The 27,765-nt window shown below is 43.3% G+C and overlaps 1 protein-coding gene across 6 annotated transcripts in view; it reads left to right on the forward strand.

Moving 5' to 3' along the window:
* The window catches only part of CHN2 (chimerin 2), a 397,849-nt gene that overhangs the window by 305,653 nt on the left and 64,431 nt on the right, over positions 1–27,765 (forward strand). Inside the window, exon 1 of one of the 6 annotated variants that reach the window (XM_056519893.1) lies at positions 13,220–13,284. The exons of the other annotated variants lie outside the window; for them this stretch is intronic. Within the exon in view, the coding sequence (XP_056375868.1) occupies positions 13,276–13,284 (9 nt within the window). The 5' untranslated portion in view covers positions 13,220–13,275. Of the gene's footprint in view, positions 1–13,219; positions 13,285–27,765 lie in introns of those variants that run through there. 6 annotated transcript variants of the gene reach the window in all.

Here is a 27,765-nt window from a genome sequence, read left to right on the forward strand (position 1 = left end):
GTGTCTGCGCCCAACTGATCTCATATCACTGACCTGCACAGAGATTATGGAGCACCTTTGCTTTGTCGGGATCTACACTGTTTCCCCTGCTGTGGGTTGGCTGCCTGCCACTTGACTCCTCAATCCCCTCTGTACCAGCCAATGAAAATATTTCCGATAGACCATGCTGCTGATGCAGTTCTGACACTGTCCAAATTTAGATTCACGCCCTTTTGACATTGGTTGCCGAAGACGGCCCAGTTGTCAATTTTCTCATTAATAAACATATCAGGTATGGAAAGTAATGGTGCCAATTGCAAGGGACCAAAAAATCGATCTGAAATTAGGAAAAAATAGTAATACAGGAATGAGCTCAGATTTATTTCTATAGAAACATGACATGTCCTGTAATATATAGCAAGCAACTCGGGGAACATCTGCAGTCCTATAAAAACATTTGCCATCCAATGTGTTTGTGCCACATGTTAAAAGGGGTTACCCAGCCGGAGGGACCTTTTGCCATTGCCCATGTTATAGAAAAGCAAACCTTAACTTAACTTCAGCGTTCCTCTAGTGTCCCGTGCCGGTCCCAGGCCACGATTCTCTTCAGATCAGAAATCGTGACGTCTGGTCCCAAAGTGAAGTCGGGGAACATTGTGTCCCTCAGCAAATTACTGGCCGAGGCAGGACATTTTCACGGCCACTGATTGGCTTAGATGGCATTCATTTCCATAGCAAGACCAAAAGAGTATTCTTTTGGCTTCTATTTGGCCAGTAGATTTCACTCTACTGCAAGAAATTAAGGATGTAATGATGTTGTAGACTACACCATCCAATGGAATCCTTTAAAAGAAATATTATCACGCTTTAATATTGTGCCTGTCAGTATGTTCACTCGTCCCAGCTTACCAGTGCTTGGGCTTTCATGTCAACATGTAAAAAGCCCACAATAAGCCGATCAATGACCAAAGAGGGTCATGGCTACGACCAGTGATTGACTGAGCACGTGTTTCCTGCATGTGGATCTGAAAGAAGTGCTACTTAGAGGGACCAGAACCACTGGGAATCATGCGGCTGGGATCTGGGCATGCAGATCTCATTTTATTTTTCATTTTTATCCTAGCAAGAGCCCATATGCCATAATTTAATGGTGTGGGAAATAATTCCAATGCTTGCCCTGCAATTATGAACATACTGCAGTTTTTGGAAGCCTGTAGTTTATTAGTAAGTACAGTTTTTTATTAAGAAGAAATGGAGATTGCTAGCTGTGTTACATAGAATCTGATGGGACATGTCACATATGGGGTCGTGCTTCTGTATGGTGTTTAGCATGACCCCATATAAATCCAACAGAAAAAAAGCGTGTACACTGAGTACCCCATAATGTCTAATTGAAGACAGAATGTTAGAAATCTTAGGAAATTTCAGATAAAATGGAATAGCAAAATATTGCGTTGACATAAGTATTCAGACTCTTTAGTCAGTACTAAGGCTTCTTTCACACTGACGTCTGTGCCCTTCAGTGTACCGGCCATTAGGAAGATAGCGGGATAAAAATTTGTGCATATCACATCTTTTTCTCCCGCTATTATAACAGGACTTATAACAGACGTTAGAGGAATCCCATTGAATGGCATCCTCTGTGCCAGTTATAACTCCTGTTTTGCTCCGTTACAATAACAGACTGTAATGGCAACCAAAGTAGAAAAAAAAAAAAAAAAACCTTAACGTCCATTTGTAATGGAGAACAGTATAGTGTGAAAGGAGCCTTAGTTGAATCACCTTTGGCAATTACATCCTCCAGTCTTCTTGGTTATGATTAGTGTTGAGCGGCATAGGCCATATTCAAATTCGCGAATATTCGCGAATATACGGACGAATATTCGTCATATATTCGCAAATATTCGCATATTCGTAATATTCTCGTTTTATTTTAGCATATGTGAAAATTCGCGTATGCGAAAATTAACATATGTGAAAATTTGCATATACAAAAATTAGCGTAAGCGAAAATTCGCAAATGCGAAAATTAGCATATGCAAATTTTCGCATATGCGAAAATGCGCACACCAGCCTCACACAGTAGTATTAGAGCCTTCTTTACACCACACAAGCTGGAAGCAGAGAGGGATGATCACTGTGATGTGTACTGTGAAAAAAAAAAAAAAAAAAAAAAACAATATTCGTAATTACGAATATATAGTGCTATATTCGCGAATATGCGATATTCGCGAATAAAATTCGTATTGCGAATATTCGCGAGCAACACTAGTTATGATGCCACAAGGTGTACACACTTGGATTTGGGAATTTTCTTCCATTCTTCTCTGCAGGTTCTCTCAACCTTTGGCCCAGTCTGAAGTCCAAAGCCACTTGGATCAGGTTTTCATTAAGAATATGACTATGCTTTGCTTCATTCAGCTTTCCCTCAACCTTTACAGTCTCCCTGTCCCAAGCCAAACACCCCCACATCATGATGCTGCCACTTCCAGAGATGATATTGGGCAGGTGATGAGTAGTGCCTGGATTCCTTCAGACATGACGCTTAGAATTGAGGCCAAAGATATCAATTTACATGAAACCATAGAATCGAGAATTTTTTTTGCAAACTCCAGGTGGGCTTTTTATGTGTCTCTTACTAAGGAGAGCCTTCATTCTGGCAACTCTGTCATAATACCCAGATTGTGGAGTGCTGCCGTGATGGTTGACCTACTGGAAGTTTCTCCCATCTGCCCTAAATTTCAAGCGTCATAGCAAATGCTATGCATACCTATTAAAGTTACTGGGAGTTATATTGATCATAAATAATATTTATGCACATGTTGCTGTCATAGACATGCTGAGTTTGGTGTTATTCTGCCTGTTTTGGGGAGTACAGTGATGTCTCAGACTTATTGTCTATTGTAACACTGTCCTAAAAGAGATTTACTCTCTTAGGAAGCTTTTCAGTTTACGTCTGAATAGCTTATTCATGTATTATAAAGGAAACATTTGTCCAAAAGGCTCTTGTGACAGTTTTCTGAAAATAAACATACAGACTGGTAAAGGCAAGGCAGCCTTTGCATTCCAGACAGCGCAGATGGTCAAGACTCAAGACAATCGGCTACGGGGATAGTGGACAGAAACAGATTGTGGTGTGAGGTAACCATCCAAACAGGCTTCTTCTTGGATTTCTATTTATTGGATTTCTACTGGCTCTTTTTTTGTTGACTGTATTGTGGAGAAATTCTCTTTAATCACATTATGCCCATTATCTTGCCCTCCCAGATGTTTGACCCCAGATCTATAACGTTTATTAACATGATAAGGTCATCCAGGAGTATTGCTCTTGATGGTTTATCTGGTTTAGACAAAACCATTTCATCTTAAGGTCTTTGATGTAGGGAGATCTCATTACTAGTAGACCTTATGATCAGCTGTTATCTGTGAGGGAAATTCTTGAGAACAAAACATTTGGCATTAGCTCCTTGAAATAATGGACATCTATTGATTTCTATCAATGCAGCACAGCACTTACACTTTCATGGGGGAATGTCCACAGGGGGAATCTCAGTGCGGACATTTCCCTGAATGCAGCAGAATACCATTGAGAGCACAGAGGAGTACTATCAGACAGGAGAGAGCACAGAAGAGTGCTGTCAGACAGGAGAGAGCACAGAGGAGTGCTATCAAACAGGAGAGAGCACAGAGGAGTCCTGTCAGACAGGAGAGAGAACAGAGGAGTGCTATCAGACAGGAGAGAGCACAGAGGAGTCCTATCGAACAGGAGAGAGCACAGAGGAGTCCTATCAGACAGGAGAGAGAACAGAGGAGTGCTATCAGACAGGAGAGAGCACAGAGGAGTCCTATCAGACAGGACAGAGAACAGAGGAGTCCTATCAGACAGAAGAGAGCACAGAGGAGTGCTATCAGGCAGGAGAGAGCACAGAGGAGTACTGTCAGACAGGAGAGAGAACAGAGGAGTACTATCAGACAGGAGAGAGCACAGAGGAGTACTATCAGACAGGAGAGAGTACAAAGGAGTGCTATCAGACAGGAGAGAACACAGAGGAGTGCTATCAGACAGGAGAGAACACAGAGGAGTACTATCAGACAGGAGAGAGCACAGAGGATACTGTCAAACAGGAGAAAGCACAGATGAGTCCTATCAGACAGGAGAGAGCACAGAGGAGTCTTATTATACAGGAGAGAGCACAGAGGAGTGCTATGAAACAGGAGAGAGCACAGAGGAGTCCTATCAGAAAGGAGAGAGCACAGAGGAGTCCTATCAGACAGGAGAGAGCACAGAGGATACTTTTAGACACGAGAGAGCACAGAGGAGTACTATCAGACAGGAGAGCACAGAGGAGTGCTATCAGACAGGAAAGAACACAGAGGAGTACTATCAGAAAGGAGAGAGCACAGAGGATACTATCAGACAGGAGAGAGCACAGAGGAGTACTATCAGAAAGGAGAGAGCACAGAGGATACTATCAGACAGGAGAGAGCACGGAGTAGTACTATCAGACAGGAAAGACCACAGAGGAGTGCTATCAGACAGGAGAGAGCACAGAGGAGTACTATCAGACAGGAGAGAGCACAGAGGAGTACTCTCAGACAGGAGAGAGCGCAGAGGAGTACTATCAGACAGGGGAGAGCACAGAGGAGTACTATCAGACAGGAGAGAGCACAGATGAGTACTATCAGACAGGAGAGAGCACAGAGGAGTACTATCAGACAAGAGGGAGCACAGAGGAGTACTATCAGACAGGAGAGAGCACAGAGGGTACTATCAAACAGGAGAGGGCACAGAGGAGTACTATCAGACAAGAGAGAGCACAGAGGAGTACTATCAGACAGGAGAGAGCACAGAGGAGTACTATCAGACAAGAGGGAGCACAGAGGAGTACTATCAGACAGGAGAGAGCACAGAGGGTACTATCAAACAGGAGAGGGCACAGAGGAGTGCTATCAGACAGGAGAGAGCACAGAGGAGTGCTAGCCCACCCTCACTTACTGAACTTTGCCCATGCCTGTGCTTCAGCTTGGACATAGCCATGATTTTGTAAGCCATGATTTCTATAAAAAGGAAATAAACATTTCTTATGAAGTATATCAGAAAGGTTAATGCTTTGCCAAGATGTACAACATATACAAAGTTTTTGAATCTGACAGTGCCCATTTAAGGTTTCCCACTGCATGGCACCTCAATATGCACACAAGAAAAACTGGAGTATTTAACAATTTAAGAAAAAAATATGCAATCTTTATTGACATATAGTTATAATTAAAATAGGAGGATATCCACCCAGGAGGGGGAAACCACAGGTATCATTCTGATATCACATAAAGTGCCTTGGAGCATAACATGGAGCAAGCATCATTGCAGCAGGTAAGTAGCAGTGTAAACAGACATATAGTGCAAATTGTGCATACAGCAGTACATAGAGTATATACTTAACCATACATTGTTGTAAAAAGGCACAGGGTACCGGAGTATATATATATATATATATATATATATATATATATATATATATATACTCTGTACTACTGTATGCACAATTTGCACTATATGTCTGTTTACACTTTTTTGCTGCTACTTACCTGTTGCAATGATGCTTGCTTCATGTTATGCACCAAGGCACTTTATGTGATATCAGAGTGATACCTGTGGTTTACTGTCATCCCCCTCCTGGGTGGATAGCCTCCTATTTTTATTATAACTATATGTCAATAAAGATTGTGTGTTTTTTCCATAAATTGTTAAATGACTCGAGTTTTTCTTGTGTGCATATTCTGTTGAGGAGATCATAGAGTACAGTGTATAAGGGGGGACAATATATGTGATTTAAGTTTTATACAAACACTATTCATTATACTTCACCCCCAACAATCTGAGATTTATGGTAAGTGTGTTGGCACCCCAACAGTCTGGACACTGTGAATTCATAATTCACCCTGTCTTCTTGAAAAAAAATAAAAGTATCTACCCGATATTTCAGGAAGCAGCAAAGGGAGTATTTCTTGAGACAGATGCAGGGTATCATACTCCTGAGGAAGCACTCCACCAGAGTGGCCCGTATCCCAGGTATAGTAAGGGAAGTAAATTATAGCTAAAATCCATTTTACATTTTCCCCAGAGGTATACTTTAAACTCACTTAGCTTAAAATACTATTTTGGATTTTTTTTTTTTAAATAATAATCCATTAGTGCCGTTTTTTTTTCCATGTCACTTGCCTAGTATAGAGGTTTGTTCCTGGAGCCATAGAACAATCTGATAGCTGGGAAATCACACAACATATTGTAAGGATGAAAGAACCGGTGGAGTGGATGGTAATTCACTGTGCTGGCTATAACATATTGGCGTTGTTCCCTGTCTAAAATTAAAGAATGACTTCAATGAAAATGACATTACCAATCTTCTATTCAGGTCTAGTATAACGTTTCACTGTGGCTCATAAGTGATTGAAAGTATCTACAAACAAGCCATGAGTATGGGGTATCACTCAAAATATATAAAAATGCCACATTAGGGATGGGCCAGTAGAGTCCTGTAGGAAAAAAAATTAACAAATAATTAGCGCCTCTGCCCAAATCATTAGCTGACTATCAATACTAGTGCCCAGTGTTTTGTTCTGTCATCCAGATAAACCATTGGAACCACCAAGGTCAGATTGGCTTTACTGCTTGTTAGTCCTGATTGTTGGTCCCAAGGCACAACCTACACACACTCAGCAACTATATTGGCCAGTAGCCAATTCATTTATTGAGTTTCATCAATATATTCTGGCTCATAATACATGCTAATGCCTGACAGACATTTCCTGTTATTCTTGATATTAACAAATGTCTGCTAAGTGATCATATCTGTGGATCCATGTCTTGGCTTCATTGCTGAACTTACTACAGATCTCCATACGTCTCTGTCTGTGCCCCTTCACAAGCCAATAAATGAACGCCATCTGCTTCAACTTATTGCCATGTTTGACTATATTACTGCCTGCTCATCCTGCCATGTTTGACTATATTACTGCCTGCTCGTCCTGCCATGTTTGACTATATTACTGCCTGCTCGTCCTGCCATGTTTGACTATATTACTGCCTGCTCGTCCTGCCATGTTTGACTATATTACTGCCTGCTTGTCCTGCCATGTTTGACTATATTACTGCCTGTTCGTCCTGCCATGTTTGACTATATTACTGCCTGCTCCTCCTGCCATGTTTGACTATATTACTGCCTACTCATCCTGCCATGTTTGACTATATTACTGCCTGCTCGTCCTGCCATGTTTGACTATATTACTGCCTGCTCGTCCTGCCATGTTTGACTATATTACTGCCTGCTCGTCCTGCCATGTTTGACTATATTACTGCCTGTTCGTCCTGCCATGTTTGACTATATTACTGCCTGCTCCTCCTGCCATGTTTGACTATATTACTGCCTGCTCGTCCTGCCATGTTTGACTATATTACTGCCTGCTCGTCCTGCCATGTTTGACTATATTACTGCCTGCTCGTCCTGCCATGTTTGACTATATTACTGCCTGCTCGTCCTGCCATGTTTGACTATATTACTGCCTGCTCGTCCTGCCATGTTTGACTATATTACTGCCTGCTTGTCCTGCCATGTTTGACTATATTACTGCCTGTTCGTCCTGCCATGTTTGACTATATTACTGCCTGCTCCTCCTGCCATGTTTGACTATATTACTGCCTGCTCGTCCTGCCATGTTTGACTATATTACTGCCTGCTCGTCCTGCCATGTTTGACTATATTACTGCCTGCTCATCCTGCCATGTTTGACTATATTACTGTCTGCTCGTCCTGCCATGTTTGACTATATTACTGCCTGTTCGTCCTGCCATGTTTGACTATATTACTGCCTGCTCCTCCTGCCATGTTTGACTATATTACTGCCTGCTCGTCCTGCCATGTTTGACTATATTACTGCCTGCTCGTCCTGCCATGTTTGACTATATTACTGCCTGCTCGTCCTGCCATGTTTGACTATATTACTGGCTGCTCGTCCTGCCATGTTTTACTATATTACTGCCTGGCTGCCTGGCAAAGACCACACCAATGATGTCTAACCCTTAGCCAAGCACAATGGCAACCTAGTAGTTCTATTTACAACATACCACATACCCTAAAGTTCAAACTATAAATAGCCATCATTTATTTTAGTTTACCTTTTAGCCAGAAGTAAAATAAATTCCATAAACCTTCACATGCTATGCAACCATTTAGTTAGGAGATCTAAAAGTTAAAGAATACAGGTAACTTAACTTATGGCTTTAGTTTGTTTATATATATATATATATATATATATATATATACAGGATAATAATACATCAAGATGTTTCCATCTATATACTGTATATATATATATATAAAACTCAATGTGTGTGTGTATGTGTGTATGTTCCAGCATGACGTCCAAACGGCTAAAGATATTATCATGAAACTTGGCACACATGTTACTTGGCACACATTGTCAACAACAAACATAGGATAGGTAATTTAACCCTTACTCACCCCCATTTGCCAGGATCAGGGTTTTTGTTTAAAGTCCCATACAAGTCGATGGGAAATATATGTTACTGCGTAACTTCCAAATGGCTGGAGATATTTCAATAATACTTGGTCACATGTTACTTATATGTCCACTTTAAACATAGGATAGTTAATTTAACCCTTAACTACCCCCATTTGTGAGGGTCGGGGTTTTTGTTTAAAGTCCCATGCAAATCAATACGAAATGTATGTTCCCACATAACTTCCGTACAGCTGGAGATATTTCAATAATATCTGATACACATATTACTTACTTGTCAAATAGAAAGATATGATAGTTAAATTAACCCTTACCTACACCCTTATATAAAAGATGGGTTTTTGTTTCAAGTCCCATGCAAGTACAGTCATGGCCATACATGTTGGCACCCCTAAAATTTTTCTAGAAAATTTCTCACAGAAAAGGATTGCAGTAACACATGTTTTGCTATACACACGTTTATTCCCTTTGTTTTTATTGGAACTAAACCAAAACAGGGAGGAAAAAAAGCAAATTGGACATAATGTCACACCAAACTCCAAAAATGGGCTAGACAAAATTATTTGCAGCCTTAAAGGGGTACTCTGGTGGAAAATATATTTTTTTTAATCAACTGGTGCCAGAAAGTTAAACAGATTTGTAAATAACTTCCAGTACTTATGAGCTGCTAAATACTGCAGAGGAAATTATTTTCTTTTTGGAACACAGTGCTCTCTGCTGACATCATGAGCACAGTGCTCTCTGCTGACATCTCTGTCCACTTTAGGAACTGTCCAGAGCAGCATATGTTTTCTATGGGGAGTGTCTCCTACTCTGGATAGTTCTGAAAATGGACAGAGATGTCAGCAGAGAGCACTGTGGTCATGATGTCAGCAGAGAGCTCTGTGTTCCAAAAAAATATATAATTTCCTCTGTAGTATTCAGCAGCTAATAAGTACTGGAAGGATTAAGATTTTTTTTATAGAAGTTATTTACAAATCTGTTTTAATTTCTGGCACCAGTTGATTAAAAAATAAAAAGTTTTCCACCGGAGTACCCCTTTAACTTAATATTTGGTTGCACACCCTTTGGAAAAAATTACTAAAATCAGTCGCTTCCTATAACCATCAATAAGCTTCTTACACCTCTCAGACGGAATGTGGGCCTCTCTTCCTTTGCAAACTGCTCCAGGTCTCTCCTATTGGAAGGACACCTTTTCCCAACAGCAATTTTAAGATCTCTCCTGAGGTGTTCAATGGGATTTAGATCTGGACTTATTGCTGACCACTTCAGAACTCTCCAGCGCTTTGTTGCCATCCATTTCTGGGTAATTTTTGACGTAAGTTTGGGGTCATTGGAAGACCGAAGATCTTGGACGCAAACCCTGCTTTCTGACACTAAGCTGTACAGTGCAACCGTAAATCCCTTGATAATCCTTAGATTTCATGATGCCTTGCACACATTCAAGGCACCCAGTGCCATAGGCAGCAAAACAACCCCAAAACATCATTGACCCTCCACCATATTTCACTGTAGGTACTGTGTTCTTTTCTTAGTAGCCCTCATTCCGTTTTCGGTAAACAGTAGAATGATGTGCTTTACCAAAAAGCTCTATCTTGGTCTGATCTGTCCATAAGACATTTTACCAGAAGGATTTTGGCTTACTCAAGTTCATTTTGGCAAAATGTAGTCTTGCTTTTTTATGTCTCTGTGTCAGCAGACCCTCCTGGGTCTCCTGCCATAGCGTTTCATTTCATTTAAATGTCGACAGATAGTTCGCCCTGACACTGATGCTCCCTGAGCCTGCAGGACAACTTGAATATCTTTGGAACTTGTTTGGGGCTGCTCATCCACCATCTGGACTATCCTGCATTGACACCTTTCATCAATTTTTCTCTTCCGTCCACGCCCAGGGAGATTAGCTACAGTTGCAAACTTCTTGATAATGTTGTGCACTGTGGACAAAGGCAAATCTAGATCTCTGGAGATGGACTTGTAACCTTGAGATTGTTGATATTTTTCCACAATTTTGGTTCTGAAGTTCTCAGACAGTTCTCTTCTCCTCTTTCTGTTGTCCATGCTTAGTGTGGCACACACAGACACAAAATGTAAAGACTAAGTGAACTTATCTCCTTTTTATCTGCTTTCAGGTGTGATTTTTATATTGCCCACACCTGTTACTTGGCCCAGGTGAGTTTAAAGGAGCATCACATGCTTGAAACAACCTAATTTTTCCACAAATTTGAAAGGGTGCCAATAATTTTGACCAGCCCATTTTTGGAGTTTGATGTGACATTATGTCCAATTTGGTTTTTTTCCTCCCTTTTTTGGTTTAGCTCCAATACACACAAAGGGAATAAACATGTGTATAGTAAAACATGTGTTACTGCAATACTTTTCTGTGAGAAATACTTTTCTAGAACAATTTAAGGGCTGCCAACATTCACGGCCATGACTGTATATGGGACTTCCAGTACCTTACTCCACAAGCTCCGCTCTGCATCTCCTGGTGAATGTGTCATTCTGGCTTGCAAGTTACACCCCATCTCATAAAGACATGCCCACTGCTTAAGTCCCACCCCTTTTATTATCTACCCGTTTTTGTGCATCGGTCTGGCTAGCAAATAATGCCCAGTCTCACAAAGCCTCGTTCCCTTCTATTTTCAGCTTACAATATCTTCATCACAAATCATTCCCACCTGAGGGGACTGATTTGTGATGAAGACATGGGACATAAGGACAGGATATGAGGACAGCATATGAGGACGGGATATGAGGTCGGAATATGAGGACAGCATATGAGGGTGGAATATGAGGTCGGGATATGAGGACGGGATATGAGGTTGGGATATGAGGTCGGGATATGAGGACGGGATATGGGGACGGGATATGGGGTTGGGCTATGAGGTCGGGATATGAGGTCAGGATGGGATAGGAGGATGGGATATGAGGTTGAGATAGGAGGACTGGATATAAAGATGGGAAATGAGGTCGGATAAGAGGACAGGATATGTGGTTGGGATATGACAACAATATATGAGGATGGGATATGAAGTCAAAAGCTTCCTCCTTTGTTGATTTTCCTCCCCAACAAGGATTAGGAAGGAAAAACAGGGCAACGCTAGTTAGTTTATAAGATCCCATGTGGCAAACTCATGAGGGTTTGAAAGAATGATCCCAGTAGCAGATCCATAATTATTGGTTGCTTTTCATGAGTAAAACACAGAGGACAACCAGTGTTTACCAGATTGTGGTTTCGGAATATACGTGTATTTCAGAGTTCTGAACAAACATTCTAAACTAGTAATTGTAACTGAAAAGTTTCAAAATATTAGAATATTTCCATCATTATTTAATTAGCCTTTTTATTAACTTTATGATATTTTTGCACTCATTTGGCTCTCACTGATCCTTCCATACATGTCTCCTGATCCCACCATACACATGAATGCTCGGGTCACTTTGCATATGTTCTAAAATCGGAGAGAGGAGGGGTAAGTCACTGCTAGACACTTCTGGCAGCAGCTTATCTCCCCAAGAACAAAATGAGTGGGCAGTTGAAATCCAACATGTCTGACCCTTCTCTCCCATCCCCCCCCCTCGCCCCGCGCACATTGGATGGTCACTGAGATCAGTGGGTTTGGCTGACACATGTCTATGGACAACTTTAGGAAGTAAGAGACTGGCAGAGAGCAAATGTCCCACTTGCAAGAATATTATGTGAGCCCCTTGATCTTCAATATTTAGGAAAGAGTTCCACACTGTTGTATATTTAACCCCCAGTAATTGAAAGCCATACAACTCATTATGGACTGATTTAATGGAAGTAATGTTCAACAGTGAGATATTACATTATGTGCTGACCCAATCTGTTTCTTCCCTCTACCCAATAGGAATTTACCAATTCTAGAATAATAATTATATTATTACAGTCCTGAGATAAGTATGCACATGTGTGTGTATTAAGTTTGTCACATCTAGGCAGGGAAGAGTGAAGCCCTAAACTCACCCACTCCCACTTGCCCTGCCTACTTGCGTACCCGCCCTAGGTGATGGTTCCACAACCACTGTGACAGTCCCTGTCTGGAAAAAGTGCAGGGAGTCAAGCGTCAACAAAATAAACTATAATACAGACACAGGTTGGGACACTTTATGGAAACACACACACTAACAGAAATAATAACTAAACATACACACACAATAAGCCACAATCCACACGCCAAGTCAGTACCAAGATATAACAGATATGTCAAATCGCAGAAACAGAAGAGGAGTCAGAGAGCAGAGCCATTGGGTCAAATATGCCAGACATACAAGATACAGTTTAAACGCTAACTAGGAGTATGAGCTCTTTCGAAGGCAGAGTGTGAGAAAAGGCTGACAGCTTAAATAGGAGCCAGAACAGGTGAAAAGACAATGACCATCATGAGAACAGGGAGTTTCCACAGTAAAAAAAAAAAAAGACCTCAGTACAGATTAACCCTTCAGGTTCTTACAAAGGTAGGTATTTTCATACCAGAATGATTTTCTTCAGAAATCTAATGATTCCTATTTTCTCAATAAAAAGTCCAGGCCCAGATTGCTTAATACTGACACAGATTTTTACTTGGGGCTTCCCAGAGCTGTGAACAGAAAGAGACAGCAGACAGTGTGGCATCTCAGCTCATGAATGTTTACACAGATGTATATATAGGTCAATTTGCCAGTTGGGCATGAGGAGCGATCTACAAAGCCCTCATTAGAGCCAACATTTCTTGTTTATCACAAGTGCACCCGGCCATGCAATATGTATGTACACATTAATTATGTATTACAGTGTTTATCTTACTGTGGTGCTCACATAGTTCCGAGCCTTCCCTAGAAGTAAAGCCTAAAGTGAATTTCCACCCTTGAAAACAACGTGATGTTTAAAAAAATAAAAAAAAGGTTCAAAGTTCTGTGCTAGTTCGTTTCTTAAAGGGTTTGCTGCTTAGAATTGCATGTATTTTTTATATTTCTTGATTGGCACAATAGCACTTTGGGTCTCAACTAATCCATTGTTTTCTGAGTGCTTTCCATCTATGGTCAAAAGCTTTTTAATGCACCGGAGGTCTAGCAACTGTCAAGTAAGACCAGTCGACTGCAGAACCCAGAGCAGCAGAAAAACACCCAGCTTTCCAGGGTTCCCGTGCAGCATGTTTCATCCATGATTGTTGTTTGCTTGGGGAATGGAAACATGGAAATATTCAGATTGTATTCTTAAAGGAGATATGTCATACAAAAAAATCTTATCCCCTATCTTCAGGATTGAGGCTAAGTTTTAGATCACGGGGGGTCTAAACGCTGGGGCCCCGCGATCTCCTGTACGGAATGCTGGCTCTCCCCTGGAGCAGTGCATCAAAATGGTGGGGCCGCCATAACTCCTCCATATATCTTTATGGGAGAGATGTTCAGCGCTTAGACCCCATCGATCTAAAACGTATCCCCTATTCTGCGGATAGGAGATATGTTTTTTGTTTCAGACTTCTCCTTTGAAGACTTAAAGAGTAGCTCCCACCATCTGTTTTTTTGTTTTCTTCTGTCCCTACCTATTGTTAATCTATCCCTGCCTTTTAAAAAACTTTTTTTCAACTCACAAAGTCGTCATCTTCATCTTCTTTCTTGCTGCGCTGTCCTCTCCCGGAAGCCGGCTTTCCCAGCAGGTGCAACGTCACTGATGCCTGCTTGGCACCAACTTCCGCCCTCACTTCATTTATGCTGCGCTCCTGTCGGGAGCACGCATAGATGATCAGCGAATCGCAGGCTGCTCTGGGGTCTCCTCCTCCCTGTTCAGCAGTGCATGTGTTACCCAGGGAGGTGGAGTATAGGAGTAGCCTGCCTATAAATAACATATATACACCTACCGAGACCCTTTAATGTTATAGTGGAGCTTCAGCACGTCACTGATAACTAGTGTGCGTGCGTTGTCTCCACTTTACATGCTGGGGGTGGGGATGGGCCTCGCACGAATCTAAGCAGCCAATGCGCGCAGCCCCGGCATTCACTGCGCTCGCTCTCGCCTTTCTGATTGACAGGCAGGGAGCGAGCGCAGCCTGAATGAATTGGGACCGATTGCCCGGTCGGCATCGGTCTGAATTCAGGAATGACGTCACGCCAGGCTGCAGCCGGCCACTAGGAGGAAGACCCAAAGTGGCCGGTTTTCAAATGGAAAATACACCATAATAATAATTAAAAAAAAAAAATTATGAAACTATATTAGAGATATACATAAGTACTACAACATATCAAAAAAAAGTTGGTGACAGTGCCCATTTAAGGCGAGATTTTTTCAAAACGTGTGCAGAGGACAACTTGCCCAATTGCAAACAATCAGATCACTTCTTCCATTTTTCACAGGCCTTCAAAAATGAAAGAAGCAATCTGATTGGTTGCTATGGGCAACTGGGCAAGTTTTATTTTGCCCAGATTTTGATAAATCTCCCCCTTAAACTTCTGATTCTTTTATGGAATCTAGGCACGTGTCTAGGGGCAACTCACGTAATCTTAGCCCAGTATAATGAGTTAACAATGTGGTGATTAAGTTGAAAAATGTGATCACTAAACTGAGGATAAAGGAATGTGACCTTTACTGCTCCGTGCTGCCACAATTTTCATTCCATATACTAAAATACTACATTTTAGGACTTTGACTGTAACAATTACTTGAATGTTCAGGAAAGCTGGTCAAAACATTTTTCTGTAGTATGAGAAAAGTAGTATATTTTTCCCAAAATTATTTTTTTTTTCAAGATGAATATATTTTCTTTAACTATTCTGTTTTGTGCATAAGAAAACTTAGCAGAACCCATTCTTGTGACTGTTGGTAATTTTTTACAGTAATTTGTTATGTTAGGGGCTTTTATTGTTGTTTTTCTTTTTTTTTTTCTTTTTCCAGATACCCATCTTGATTTTTGGAAAAGCTCTATTCTTAACAATGTTATTCAGAATATAAATAATCACCTCAGGTTAAAAAAATTCTATCATCTAGTCTACCCCCCCCCCCTCCACCTCATCTAAGGACAATTAGCCAAAAGCCAACATTGGTAATTTAGTGTTTTAGCTCAATACCAGGATTAGTGCCGACACATATACATACTAAGAGGCAGTTAGCATTAACTAGAGGTAGCTCTTAAGTAACATCTTGTTTTATAACTATACCTATTTACCATCCCCGTATGAAGATCCCTTGTGGCCACAACCTATTACAGTAAAACATCCCATCTGTCCAAATGCTGAATAGATGTTATTGTATGCGGCCAAACTTGGTAAATCAGAATTTACAAAAATCCTTTGACTCATGTGGTTCTTCTGGGAAAAGAGGTCGGAAGTCTGTAGAAGTATGTGTGTGAGATCCTGGGAAAATATGCAGTTTTTAACTCTGCAGAATGCAAATTGGCTTCTCCGCCAGAAAGAAAACATTTTTTTTTGGGCACTTGAAAGAATCCCAGTGAAAGTCAATCTGTGGACAAAGGTGCATTCGCTGTAACCTGGTTTTGGTCCATTGGAATCAAATAACACATTTGTTTAAATTCAATTGAGGTTTCATAATGAAAAAGCGTTAACCCTGTACTGTTGCCTTGCTTGTTTAACAGGTGATTATGTAATATGCTGCTTAGTGGTTAGATTCTATTGTTATGTCTAAAAGTGACATAATGGTAAGAATAATTAAAAGTTACATTTGAATATAGAATTCTTAAAAATCATAAATGATATAACTTACGTTAGGACATTAACCTAAAGGGGTTCTCCGGGGGGAGAATATTGTGCTTGTGTATGGTTCTGCAGCTCACTGCCTTTCATTTGCTGTAGCAGACACAGTTGCACATATGGACAGACCTCTGTGCCGATGTAAACAATGGAGGGGTATTGCAGACCCTTCATTCTGCTGGCTTATAGTTGTGTGGCATACCACTTGGTATAGAAACCTATCCAAGTAGGAAACTTGGCGAGCAGAAGTTTGTAAATGAAAACATTTAGTTTCTGTAATCTGACAAAGGAACTCCATCAGTAAAAATAGGAGCAAGAATATTTTTCAAATATCTGTAGACAACTATAAAGAAGAAAGCATAGCTAGGCCAACCATGCACTTCACCTTTATCACTTGCAGCAGCCTCCCATTGATTTTAATAGGAATTTGGCTGCTCTGTTCACGTCAGACGTTCAGTAACAAAACCTACAGACGAGGAATTGGAATTTGGTAGAAGGTTGAATATGTTCAATCTTCCAGTGGAATCCTCCAGAGAAGTGCTGTTTGTCAATGGGACGGCACTTATGTTTAAGGCTGATTACCGACAACACAATTGTGAACGGACCCAAAAGTTATCTAGGATTGCAAAAATATAGTTGCTCTCTTCCAGAAACAGTGCCATTCGTGCTGAATTTGTATGTGGTATTGCATCTCATTGCCATTTAAGTAAAAGGAGCCAAGTTGTAATACCTCACACAACCTGAGGACAGGTGTGGTGCTGTTATTGGAAGAGAGCAGCTATGTTTTTCTTATTCTGGATAACTCCTTTAACATAGTTGTTGGTCACCCAGCTGCTCGGCTAACAGCTATCCTTACAGACCACCCTATAAACATTAATGCACAATAGAGAGGAGGGGACATGCTTTTGTCAAACTTCTCTGACAGTGGTTTATAACCAACACAGCAGAAGGATTGGGCATGTTAAAATCTAGCCCTCCCATTTTCAGTGGGAAGTTCCCTACAAATATTATATTGCTGGCAGACTAATCTAGCTTGTATGTATATAGGTGGTCATAGGAGTCTGGGAGGTCTCCCTTTATTTAGCGAGCTTCCTATACATTTCAGGGACAGTAGACATGCATGCCATATCTTGTTACAGCAAGAACAAGGATGAACTTCCGGCTCCCAGTCGGTAAAATCCAAGGTTTATTCAAACATATTAAAATCCAAGTGTAACAAAAATAGATAGAAGAATAAAATACAAACGAAACGCACCAACGTGTTTCGACTTGTTAACAAGTCTTAGTCATGGCACCCAATGGATACATTTTACAGCCTTATATACCCAGGCACACCTGGCGTATATAAGTCTGTAAAATGTATCAATTTGGTGCCATGACTAAGACTTGTTAAGTCGAAACGCGTTGGTGCGTTTCGTTTGCATTTTATTTGGGGATTTCTACTGCACTAGTTCACATAAGTAATATATTCCCACTAATAGATAAAGAAGACAGGGGGCACTCATGATTTCCTCTTGTCCGGACTTTATTCAGGAGGTTGTTACAGCAGCAGGGAGGCCAGGCGCTTCTCCAGACCACCAGGTGGTCTGGAGAAGCGCCGGGAGCGGCGCAAAATGGCTATTACCATCATGGCTCCCGTTCAGTGCTGGTCTGATGCATTTTAACATCTACCTGGTGTCCCTGCTGCTGTAACAACCTCCTGAATAAAGTCCGGACAAGAAGAAATCGTGAGTGCCCCCTGTCCTCTTTATCGCTTATGGTGTATTCTGCTTTGTGCTGTGGGGGTTCTTTGCACCGCGATCAATCTTAGGACTGTATCCACACTACGTGCACTGGTCACTGCCGTTATCAGGTTCCTGAAGTATACAATTACCGCTAGTGCCGACAACTTTTTCTCCTGCTTGCAGATATTCCCACTAATGTTGATGGGGCAAGGGGACTACAAGTACATCATTGGCTATATGATTCATACTACATGATCTTCAGTGGAAAGTTAGAGGATTTAGAAAATTAAGATATTAAAACTTTATATGTGGCCATACCAGATGTTTACAAATGCACCAGATCTACTACATTGTTTAGGCTGTTTAAAATCTGATGCATTATGTTCGCCACATTTTGAACATGCTTTAGATACTCTGGCTCGAAAAAAGGGGTGGAGCTTACAAAAAGAAGATGTGACTCCAGTAATAAGGGGCAGGGTTCTACATGCAGTAAAAATGCACCAAATTTAGTTTAACATCTTTGGGGTAAAACTAAGCCAGCTAATACATGGTGCAAACTTAGACTAGACAGTCTAAGGATATGTTCACTCAGTGTAATACTTTGTGGTATATTTTATGCACGCATTATCACTGTATTACACAAAAAATGGGGCTGCAAAATTTTTTGCAGATTGTGACTGAAATGTGCATGTAAAAAACAAATGCACCACTAAATTTTACACTGTGTGAAAATAGCCTGAGACTGTCAAGTCTAAGTTTGCACTGTTTATTAGCTGGCTTAGTTTTACCCCAAAGAAGTACAACAGAATTTGATGCCTTTTTGCCCATTATTAATGAAGCCACACCTACGTGACTGATGAAGAAGATTGCAGTATTTGGCCCAGGTAGTTTTATTTATCTCAACAGTCCAAATAGACAAATTAGTCTGGCACTATTAGTAGTAGCCACTATTCACATAGGGTAAGGTATCCGTGTGCTAGTGTGCACCATTTACTACAGGGTCAGGGGTGCTCATTCTCTAAGACACAGTTCATGTAACACAAGAGATAAGATGAGGGCCACTCACCCACTGTAGTTTATCACAAACTTTGATTGTCTTTGGTGCATACAAATCATAGCAGCAGGGATGTGCAGGCATGCCGGCAGGGAAGCTGCAATCAGTGCGACAGCTGTTTTGGACATAGCTACGTCCTTCCTCAAGCTTGAGAAAGGACTTAGTTTCTTCCGAAACAGCTGTCGCACTGATTGCAGCTCCCCTGCCCGCATGCCTGCACATCCCTGCTGCTATGATTTGTATGCACCAAAGACAATCAAAGTTTGTTATAAACTACAGTGGGGGAGTGGCCCTCATCTTCTCTCTATCTCTTGAGTTTTATTTATCTCCCCACTGTTTAAAAAAAAACACAAAAATGACAGTTTTTACAGTAGATCAGGGCTCTTTTATATGCAGTATTATTCTTGATTGTTTTTGTTTTTTTTCTCCCACAGAACTGACATAATTATGTTCTCATTGACTTGTACATGAATCTGTAAAATCGAATGTACATATAGTCTGAAGAGAGGGAAGCCATGGGGAACATTTCCTTGGTTGTCCTATAGCAGTGGTCTCCAAAGCGGGGACCTCCAGGCCCCAGCTGTTGCAAAGTCGTTGGCTGTCCAGGCATACTGGGAGTTGAAGTTTTGCAATAACTGAATGTCCACAGTTTGGAGACCACTGCCCTATTGCAATATTGGAACTTTTCAGCTGCTATAATAAGCAACTTTGATTTATATTATATATTATACTAGCAGAGAACTCGGCATTGGCCGGTCTTTCTACCTAAACCTTTTGGGGGAGGAAAAGCTACAGTGATGGTGTTTTCCTCATATCCCATCCTCATATCCCGACCTAATTTCCGTCCTCATTTTCCATTACCTTCCTCATATGCCACCTTCATATCCCCACCTCATATCCCAACATCATATCCCGTCCTCAGGTGAGGCTGAGCTATATTGAAGAGATTGCAGGCCGAAAATAGAAAGGAGCTTAGCTTTGTGGGGATTCGGCTTAGTAGAGGGAGCGTGGCTTGCAAGCCAGACCAACACATCCAGAAATGCAGAGCAAAGCTTATGAAGTGAGGTGCGGGAAGTACCATATACTTGCATGGAACTTTAGATAAAAACACTGACCCGCGCAAAGAAGGGGGGTGTTAGGGCTAATTTAACTATCCAATAATTCAGTTGACATAAAAGTAACACGTGTGCCAAGTTTCTTCTAAATATCTCCAGCTGTTTGGAAATGATGGTGGAACATACATCCAATGGGGGGAGATTTATCAAAACCTGTGGAGAGGAAAAGTTGACCATTTGACCATAGCAACCAATTAGATTACTTCTTTTATTTCTCAGAGGCTTTGTTAAGAATGAAAGAAGCGAACTGAGTGGTTGCTATGGGCAACTGGTCAACTTTTTATTTCCACAGGTTTTGATAAATCTCCCCCTTTGAGTTTTATATATATTTATGTAAACAGAATACCCAGAATTTCCCGCTCTTTTTTACCTAAACCTTGAGGGAGAGGAAAAGCAACAATGATGCTTTTCTCCTCATATCCCATCCTCATAACTTGTTCTCATATCCTGACTTTATATCCTGACCTCATATCCCATCCTCATATGTCATCCTCATATCACCTCCTCTCCTCATATCCCAACCTCATATCCTGTCTTCATACCTCAATTGACCTCATATGCTGTCTTCTGGTGAGGCTGAGCTGTGATGAAAGGATTGTAGGCTGAAAATAGAAGGGTGTGGCTTGTGGGAGGGGTGTGACTTGTGGAGAAGGCATGTTTTGCACGCCGGACCAACACATACAACTTGTGGAGTAAGGTGGGGCTGAGCTGTGTTGAAGAGATTGTGGTTGAAGCACCTGTGATGCTTCAACCACAAAATGGTAAAATGGTGTTTTTGTCCTTGAGCCGAAACAAAAAAAGGACCGATAATAGAAGAGGCGTGGCTTGCCGAGGGGCATGGCTTACAGGAGGGAGGGGCTTGCAAACTGGATCAACACACTCACCAGAATGCAGAGCAGGAGCAGAGCTTGTGGAGTAAGGTACCAGAAGTCCCATAGACTTGCATGGGACATTAGACAAAAACCCTAACCCTCATAATTGGAGTTGAGTTAGGGTTAATTTACCTCATATTATATTTTTAGTTGACATTTAAGTAATGTGTGCCAAGTTTTATCAAAATATCTCCAGCCATTTGAAAAGGATTAAATATATATATATATATATATATATATATATATATACTGTATTTATCGGCGTATAACACGCATTTTTTAGGCTAAAATTTTTAGCCTAAAGTCTATCTGCGTGTTATACGCCAATAAGCCACTGCAGTTCAATGATTTAAAGCAGGCGCTTTAAATCATTGAACTGCAGCGGCTTTTGCAGGTGCAGAGACCTGCCGTCGCTGCTGGCTTCTCTGCCCCTGCCTGTCCTGGGGTCTAGAGCCCGTCTGCCGCCGCTTCTCTCCCCCTGCTATCGGCGCCACTGCCCCTTCTCTCCCCCTTGCTATCGGTGCAATGGGGCAGCGGCACCGACAGACAGGGGAAGAGAAGGGCAGCGGCACCCATTGCCGGCGCCGCTGCCCCGTTGCCTCCCCCATCCCCAGTTGTATAATTACCTGTTGCCGGGGTCGGTCCGCACTGCTTCAGGCCTCCGGTGTGCATCCCCTGCGTCGTTGCTGTGTGCTGCGAGATGCAATGACGCAGGGGACGCACAACAGAGGCCTGAAGCTGCGCGGACCCGACCCCGGCAACAGGTAATTATACAACCAGGGATTGGGGAGGCAACGGGGCAGCTGCGCCGGCAAGCGGCACCGATAGCCAGGGGGAGAGAGGGGGCAGTGGCGCCGATAGCAGGGGGAGAGAAGCGGCGGCGACGGCCTCTCTCCCCCTGCCTTTCCTGGGGGCTTTTGCGGGGTCAGAAACAGTGTATCGGGGTATACACATGCACACACACGCACCTTCATTTTATCAAGGATATTTGGGTAAAATACTTTTTTTACTCAAATATCCTTGGTAAAATGAGGGTGCGTGTTATAGGCCGGTGCGTGGTATACCCCGATAAATATGGTATATACAGTCATGGCCATAAATGTTGGCACCCCTTCAATTTTTCAATAAAGTATTTCTCACAGAAAAGGATTGCAGTAACACATGTTTTGCTATGCTTTGTGTGTATTGGAACTAAACCAAAAGAGGGAGGAAAAAAAGCAAATTGGACATAATGTCTGTCACGATTCGGCTTCCAGGTAGTGGATCCTCTGTGTCAGCGAGGGATTGGCGTGGACCGTGCTAGTGGACCGGTTCTAAGAGGCTACTGGTTTTCACCAGAGCCCGCCGCAAAGCGGGATGGTCTTGCTGCGGCAGTAGCAACCAGGTCGTATCCACTAGCAACGGCTCTACCTCGCTGACTGCTGAGAAGGCGTGGGACAGAAGGACTAGGCAGAGGCAAGGTCAGACGTAGCAGAAGGTCGGGGGCAGGCGGCAAGGTTCGTAGTCAGGATGGGTAGCAGAAGTTCAGGTACACAGGCTTTGGACACACTAAACGCTTTCACTGGCACAAGGCAACAAGATCCGGCCAGGGAGTGCATGGGAGGAGATCAGATATAGCCAGGGAGCAGGTGGAAGCCAATTAAGCTAATTGGGCCAGGCACCAATCATTGGTGCACTGGCCCTTTAAGTCTCAGAGAGCTGGCGCGCGTGCGCCCTAGAGAGCGGAGCCGCGCGCGCCAGCACATGACAGCAGGGGACCGGGACGGGTAAGTGACCTGGGATGCGATTCGCGAGCGGGCGCGTCCCGCTGTGCGAATCGCATCCCCAACGGCCAAGACAGTGCAGCGCTCCCGGTCAGCGGGACTGACCGGGGCGCTGCAGGGAGAAAGACGCCGTGAGCGCTCCGGGGAGGAGCGGGGACCCGGAGCGCTAGGCGTAACAGTACCCCCCCCCTTAGGTCTCCCCTTCTCTTTGTCCGGTAACTGCCTCCCCTGGGATGAGGACACCGGGAAAGAATGGAGGGTTTCCTCAACGGCAGGCAGTACAGCAGGAGTGGGAATGGGGAGGGAGGGCAGAGGGCGAGGCCTGGCACGGGGCAGTGTGACACCAGGACGGGGGCCATGGGGAGGCACAGAGGCTTGCCTGACGGGACTGGGAGGGGGGGAGAGGCACTTCCTGTGGCAGGCAGAGTCCCAGTTCCTGATCTCCCCGGTGGTCCAATCAATGGTGGGGGAATGAAGCCGGAGCCAAGGCAGACCGAGGAGGACCTCAGAGGTACAGTTGGGGAGAATGAAGAACTCAATCCTCTCAAGGTGGGGTCCAATAGACATGAGGAGGGGCTCTGTGCGGTAACGCACGGTGCAGTCCAATCTGGCTCCGTTGACCGCGGAAATGTAGAGCGGCTTGAGGAGACGGGTCACCGGGATGCTGAATTTATTAACAAACGACTCCAAAATAAAATTTCCAGAGGCACCGGAGTCCAAGCAGGCCACGGCTGAGAGGGAGGAGTTGGCTGAAGAAGAAATCCGCACGGGTACCGTGAGACGTGGAGGAGCAGACTTGGAACCAAGAGACGCCACACCCACGTGAGCTGGGTGCGTGCGTGCGTTTCCCAGGCGTGGAGGACGGATAGGGCAATCCACCAAGAAATGCTCGGTACTGGCACAGTAAAGACAGAGATTTTCTTCCCTACGGCGATTCCTCTCTTCCTGGGTCAGGCGAGACTTATCCACTTGCATGGCCTCCTCGGCGGGAGGCCCAGGCGTAGATTGCAACGGATACTGTGGGAGAGGTGCCCAGAGATCTAAGTCTTTTTCCTGGCGGAGCTCTTGGTGTCGCTCAGAAAAACGCATGTCAATGCGGGTAGCTAGATGGATGAGTTCTTGCAGATTGGCAGGAATCTCTCGTGCGGCCAGCACATCCTTGATGCGACTGGATAGGCCTTTTTTAAAGGTCGCGCAGAGAGCCTCGTTATTCCATGATAACTCGGAAGCAAGAGTACGAAATTGGATGGCGTACTCGCCCACTGAAGAATTACCCTGGACCAGGTTCAACAGGGCAGTCTCAGCAGAAGAAGCTCGGGCTGGCTCCTCGAAGACACTCCGGAGTTCAGCGAAGAAGGCCTGGACTGTGGCTGTGGCAGGATCATTGCGGTCCCAGAGCGGTGTGGCCCAAGACAAGGCCTTTCCTGAAAGAAGGCTTACTACGAACGCCACCTTAGACCGTTCTGAAGGAAACAAGTCCGACAACATCTCCATATGCAGGGAACACTGAGACAAAAATCCACGGCAGAGTTTAGAGTCCCCATCAAATTTGTCCGGCAGGGACAAGCGGAGGTTAGGAGCGGCCACTCGCTGCGGAGGAGGTGCAGGAGCTGGCGGAGGAGATGGTTGCTGCTGTAGCAGAGGCAGAAGTTGCTGTAACATGGCGGTCAACTGCGACAGCTGCTGTCCTTGTTGGGCAATCTGCTGCGATTGCTGAGCGACCACCGTGGGAAGATCAGCGAGACTTGGCAGCGGCACCTCAGCGGGATCCAGGGCCGGATCTACTGTCACGATTCGGCTTCCAGGTAGTGGATCCTCTGTGTCAGCGAGGGATTGGCGTGGACCGTGCTAGTGGACCGGTTCTAAGAGGCTACTGGTTTTCACCAGAGCCCGCCGCAAAGCGGGATGGTCTTGCTGCGGCAGTAGCAACCAGGTCGTATCCACTAGCAACGGCTCTACCTCGCTGACTGCTGAGAAGGCGTGGGACAGAAGGACTAGGCAGAGGCAAGGTCAGACGTAGCAGAAGGTCGGGGGCAGGCGGCAAGGTTCGTAGTCAGGATGGGTAGCAGAAGTTCAGGTACACAGGCTTTGGACACACTAAACGCTTTCACTGGCACAAGGCAACAAGATCCGGCCAGGGAGTGCATGGGAGGAGATCAGATATAGCCAGGGAGCAGGTGGAAGCCAATTAAGCTAATTGGGCCAGGCACCAATCATTGGTGCACTGGCCCTTTAAGTCTCAGAGAGCTGGCGCGCGCGCGCCCTAGAGAGCGGAGCCGCGCGCGCCAGCACATGACAGCAGGGGACCGGGACGGGTAAGTGACCTGGGATGCGATTCGCGAGCGGGCGCGTCCCGCTGTGCGAATCGCATCCCCAACGGCCAAGACAGTGCAGCGCTCCCGGTCAGCGGGACTGACCGGGGCGCTGCAGGGAGAAAGACGCCGTGAGCGCTCCGGGGAGGAGCGGGGACCCGGAGCGCTAGGCGTAACAATGTCACACCAAACTCAAAAAAATGGACAGCACCAAACTCAAAAAAATGGACAGGACAAAATTATTGGCACCCTTAACTTAATATTTGGTTGCACACCCTTTGGGAAAAATAACTGAAATCTGTTGCTTCCTATAACCATCAATAAGCTTCTTACACCTCTCAGCCGGAATGTTGGACCACTCTTCCTTTGCAAACTGCTCCAGGTCTCTCTTATTGGAAGGGCGCCTTTTCCCAACAGCAATTTTAAGATCTCTTCACAGGTGTTCAATGGGATTTAGATCTGGTCTCATTGCTGGCCACTTCAGAACTCTCCAGCATTTTGTTGCCATCTATTTCTGGGCGCTTTTTGACATATGTTTGGGGTCATTGTCCTGCTAGAAGACCCAAGATCTCGATGCAAACCCAGCTTTCTGACACTGGGCTGTACAGTGCGACCCAAAATCTGTTGGTAATCCTCAGATTTCATGATGCCTTGCACACATTCAAGGCACCCAGTGCCAGAAGCAGCAAAACAACCCCAAAACATCATTGCACCTCCACCATATTTCTTTTTAGGCCTCATTCTGTTTTTGGTAAACTGTAGAATGATGTGTTTTACCAAAAAGCTCTAGCTTGGTCTCATCTGTCCACAAGATGTTTTACCAGAAGGATTTTGGCTTACTCAAGTTCATTTTGGCAAAATGCAGTCTTGCTTTTTTATGTCTCTGTGTCAGCAGTGGGGTCTTCTTGGGTCTCCTGCCATAGCGTTTCATTTCATTTAAATGTCGACAGATAGTTTGCGCTGACACTGATGCTCCCTGTGCCTGCAGAACAGCTTGAATATCTTTGGAACTTGTTTGGGGCTGCTTATCCACCATCTATCCTGCGTTAACACCTTTCATAAATTTTTCTCTTCCACCCACGCCCAGGGAGACTAGCTACAGTACCATGGGTTGCAAACTTCTTGATAATAGTTGCGCACTGTGGACAAAGGCAAATCTAGATCTCTGGAGATGGACTTGTAACCTTGAGATTGTTGATATTTTTACACAATTTTGGTTCTCAAGTCCTTAGACAGTTCTCTTCTCCTCTTTCTTTTGCCCATGGTTATTGTGTCACACACAGACACACAATGCAAAGACTATGTGAACTTCTCTCCTTTTTATCTGCTTTCAGGTGTGGTTTTTATATTGTTCACACCTGTTAATTGCTCCAGGTGAGTTTAAAGGAGCATCACATGCTTAAAAAAATCTTATTTTTCCACAATTTTGAAAGGGTGCCAATAATTTTGTCCAGCCCATTTTTGGAGATTGGTGTGACATTATGTCCAATTTGCTTTTTTTCCCTCCCTTTTTTGGTTTAGTTTCAATACACACAAAGGGAATAAACATGTGTATAGCAAAACATGTGTTACTGCAATCCTTTTCTGTGAGAAATCAGGGGTGCCAACAATTACAGCCATGACTATATATATATATATATATATATATATATATATATATATATGTATGTTTGATCTTTATGCAATTCTTGTGTAGGTTCACCAAAGGTGATCCTGTACATGTCTATTTGTACTGTAATTCAAGTGTTCTTGTGTAATCTTGGTCCTTTATCTCACCTAGTTGAAGGAATTCCCTCTTTGTACGTTAAATAAACAGAATTCTGCCAGACTTGTTTTAGAATCTTCAAGTTTTTTTCTTGCTGTTTATACTCAGCCAGGCCCCATTCTGTGTGCTTGACTTGTATGAAACAGTTATGTAAAGCCATATCGTATGCCACACGAATAAACCCATAATCATCATTTTCTGTAAGGTTTTAGCTGGAGATCTCCAATTATCTTTGATGCTGGCCACATAAGTGGTATGTTTAGCATTTTTAAGTGGGACACGAAGATGCTGAAGCTACATAAATTAGCATTTAGTCATTGGATTTCATTGGACTTTGTGCCTAGATCTGGTTTTTAAAGTCATGATTATCTGGGCACCGATTCTCATTTGACGTACGCAGGCTCCCAAAATATGGCCTAGAAAATTATGTGTTTCCAAGACAGTTTTCATCTCTTACGTATTCTGTGCATTAATTGTAACTTCTAGCGCTAACTGATTTTTTTACTTTTCAAGGCATAAAAATAGGGATGTCAGAATGTTGACTTTCTCACGGCTAATGAAGAATATTAAAATAGAACAAAGTTGATATGTACCATGAATAAAAATGCAGCATATGACTCATGCAAGAAAAACACATGCAATAGAAAATAATGAATGCTTTTCCCCAGATACTTTCTACGGTCCTGTTCCCTTAGTATGGGAAGGTTCCCAATGTAGAACTAGCCGACATGTTATGGCTCTCTTATGCATTAGGAGACATTATAGGGCACCCACAGGTGTGCACGAGACCTCTATTTACTGTACATGAAAATTATTACCTGATCCATTTTTAATCCCAATGAATTTTTCTACCAGTATAGGGCATTTCCATCCTTTTCTTAAATTTTTTTTCTTTTTCTTTTTGCCTTCCCCTGAATCAGCACAGTAGTACTATAGCTA

The sequence above is a fragment of the Hyla sarda genome, chromosome 5 (assembly GCF_029499605.1).
Source record: "Hyla sarda isolate aHylSar1 chromosome 5, aHylSar1.hap1, whole genome shotgun sequence".
Lineage (NCBI taxonomy): Eukaryota > Metazoa > Chordata > Amphibia > Anura > Hylidae > Hyla > Hyla sarda.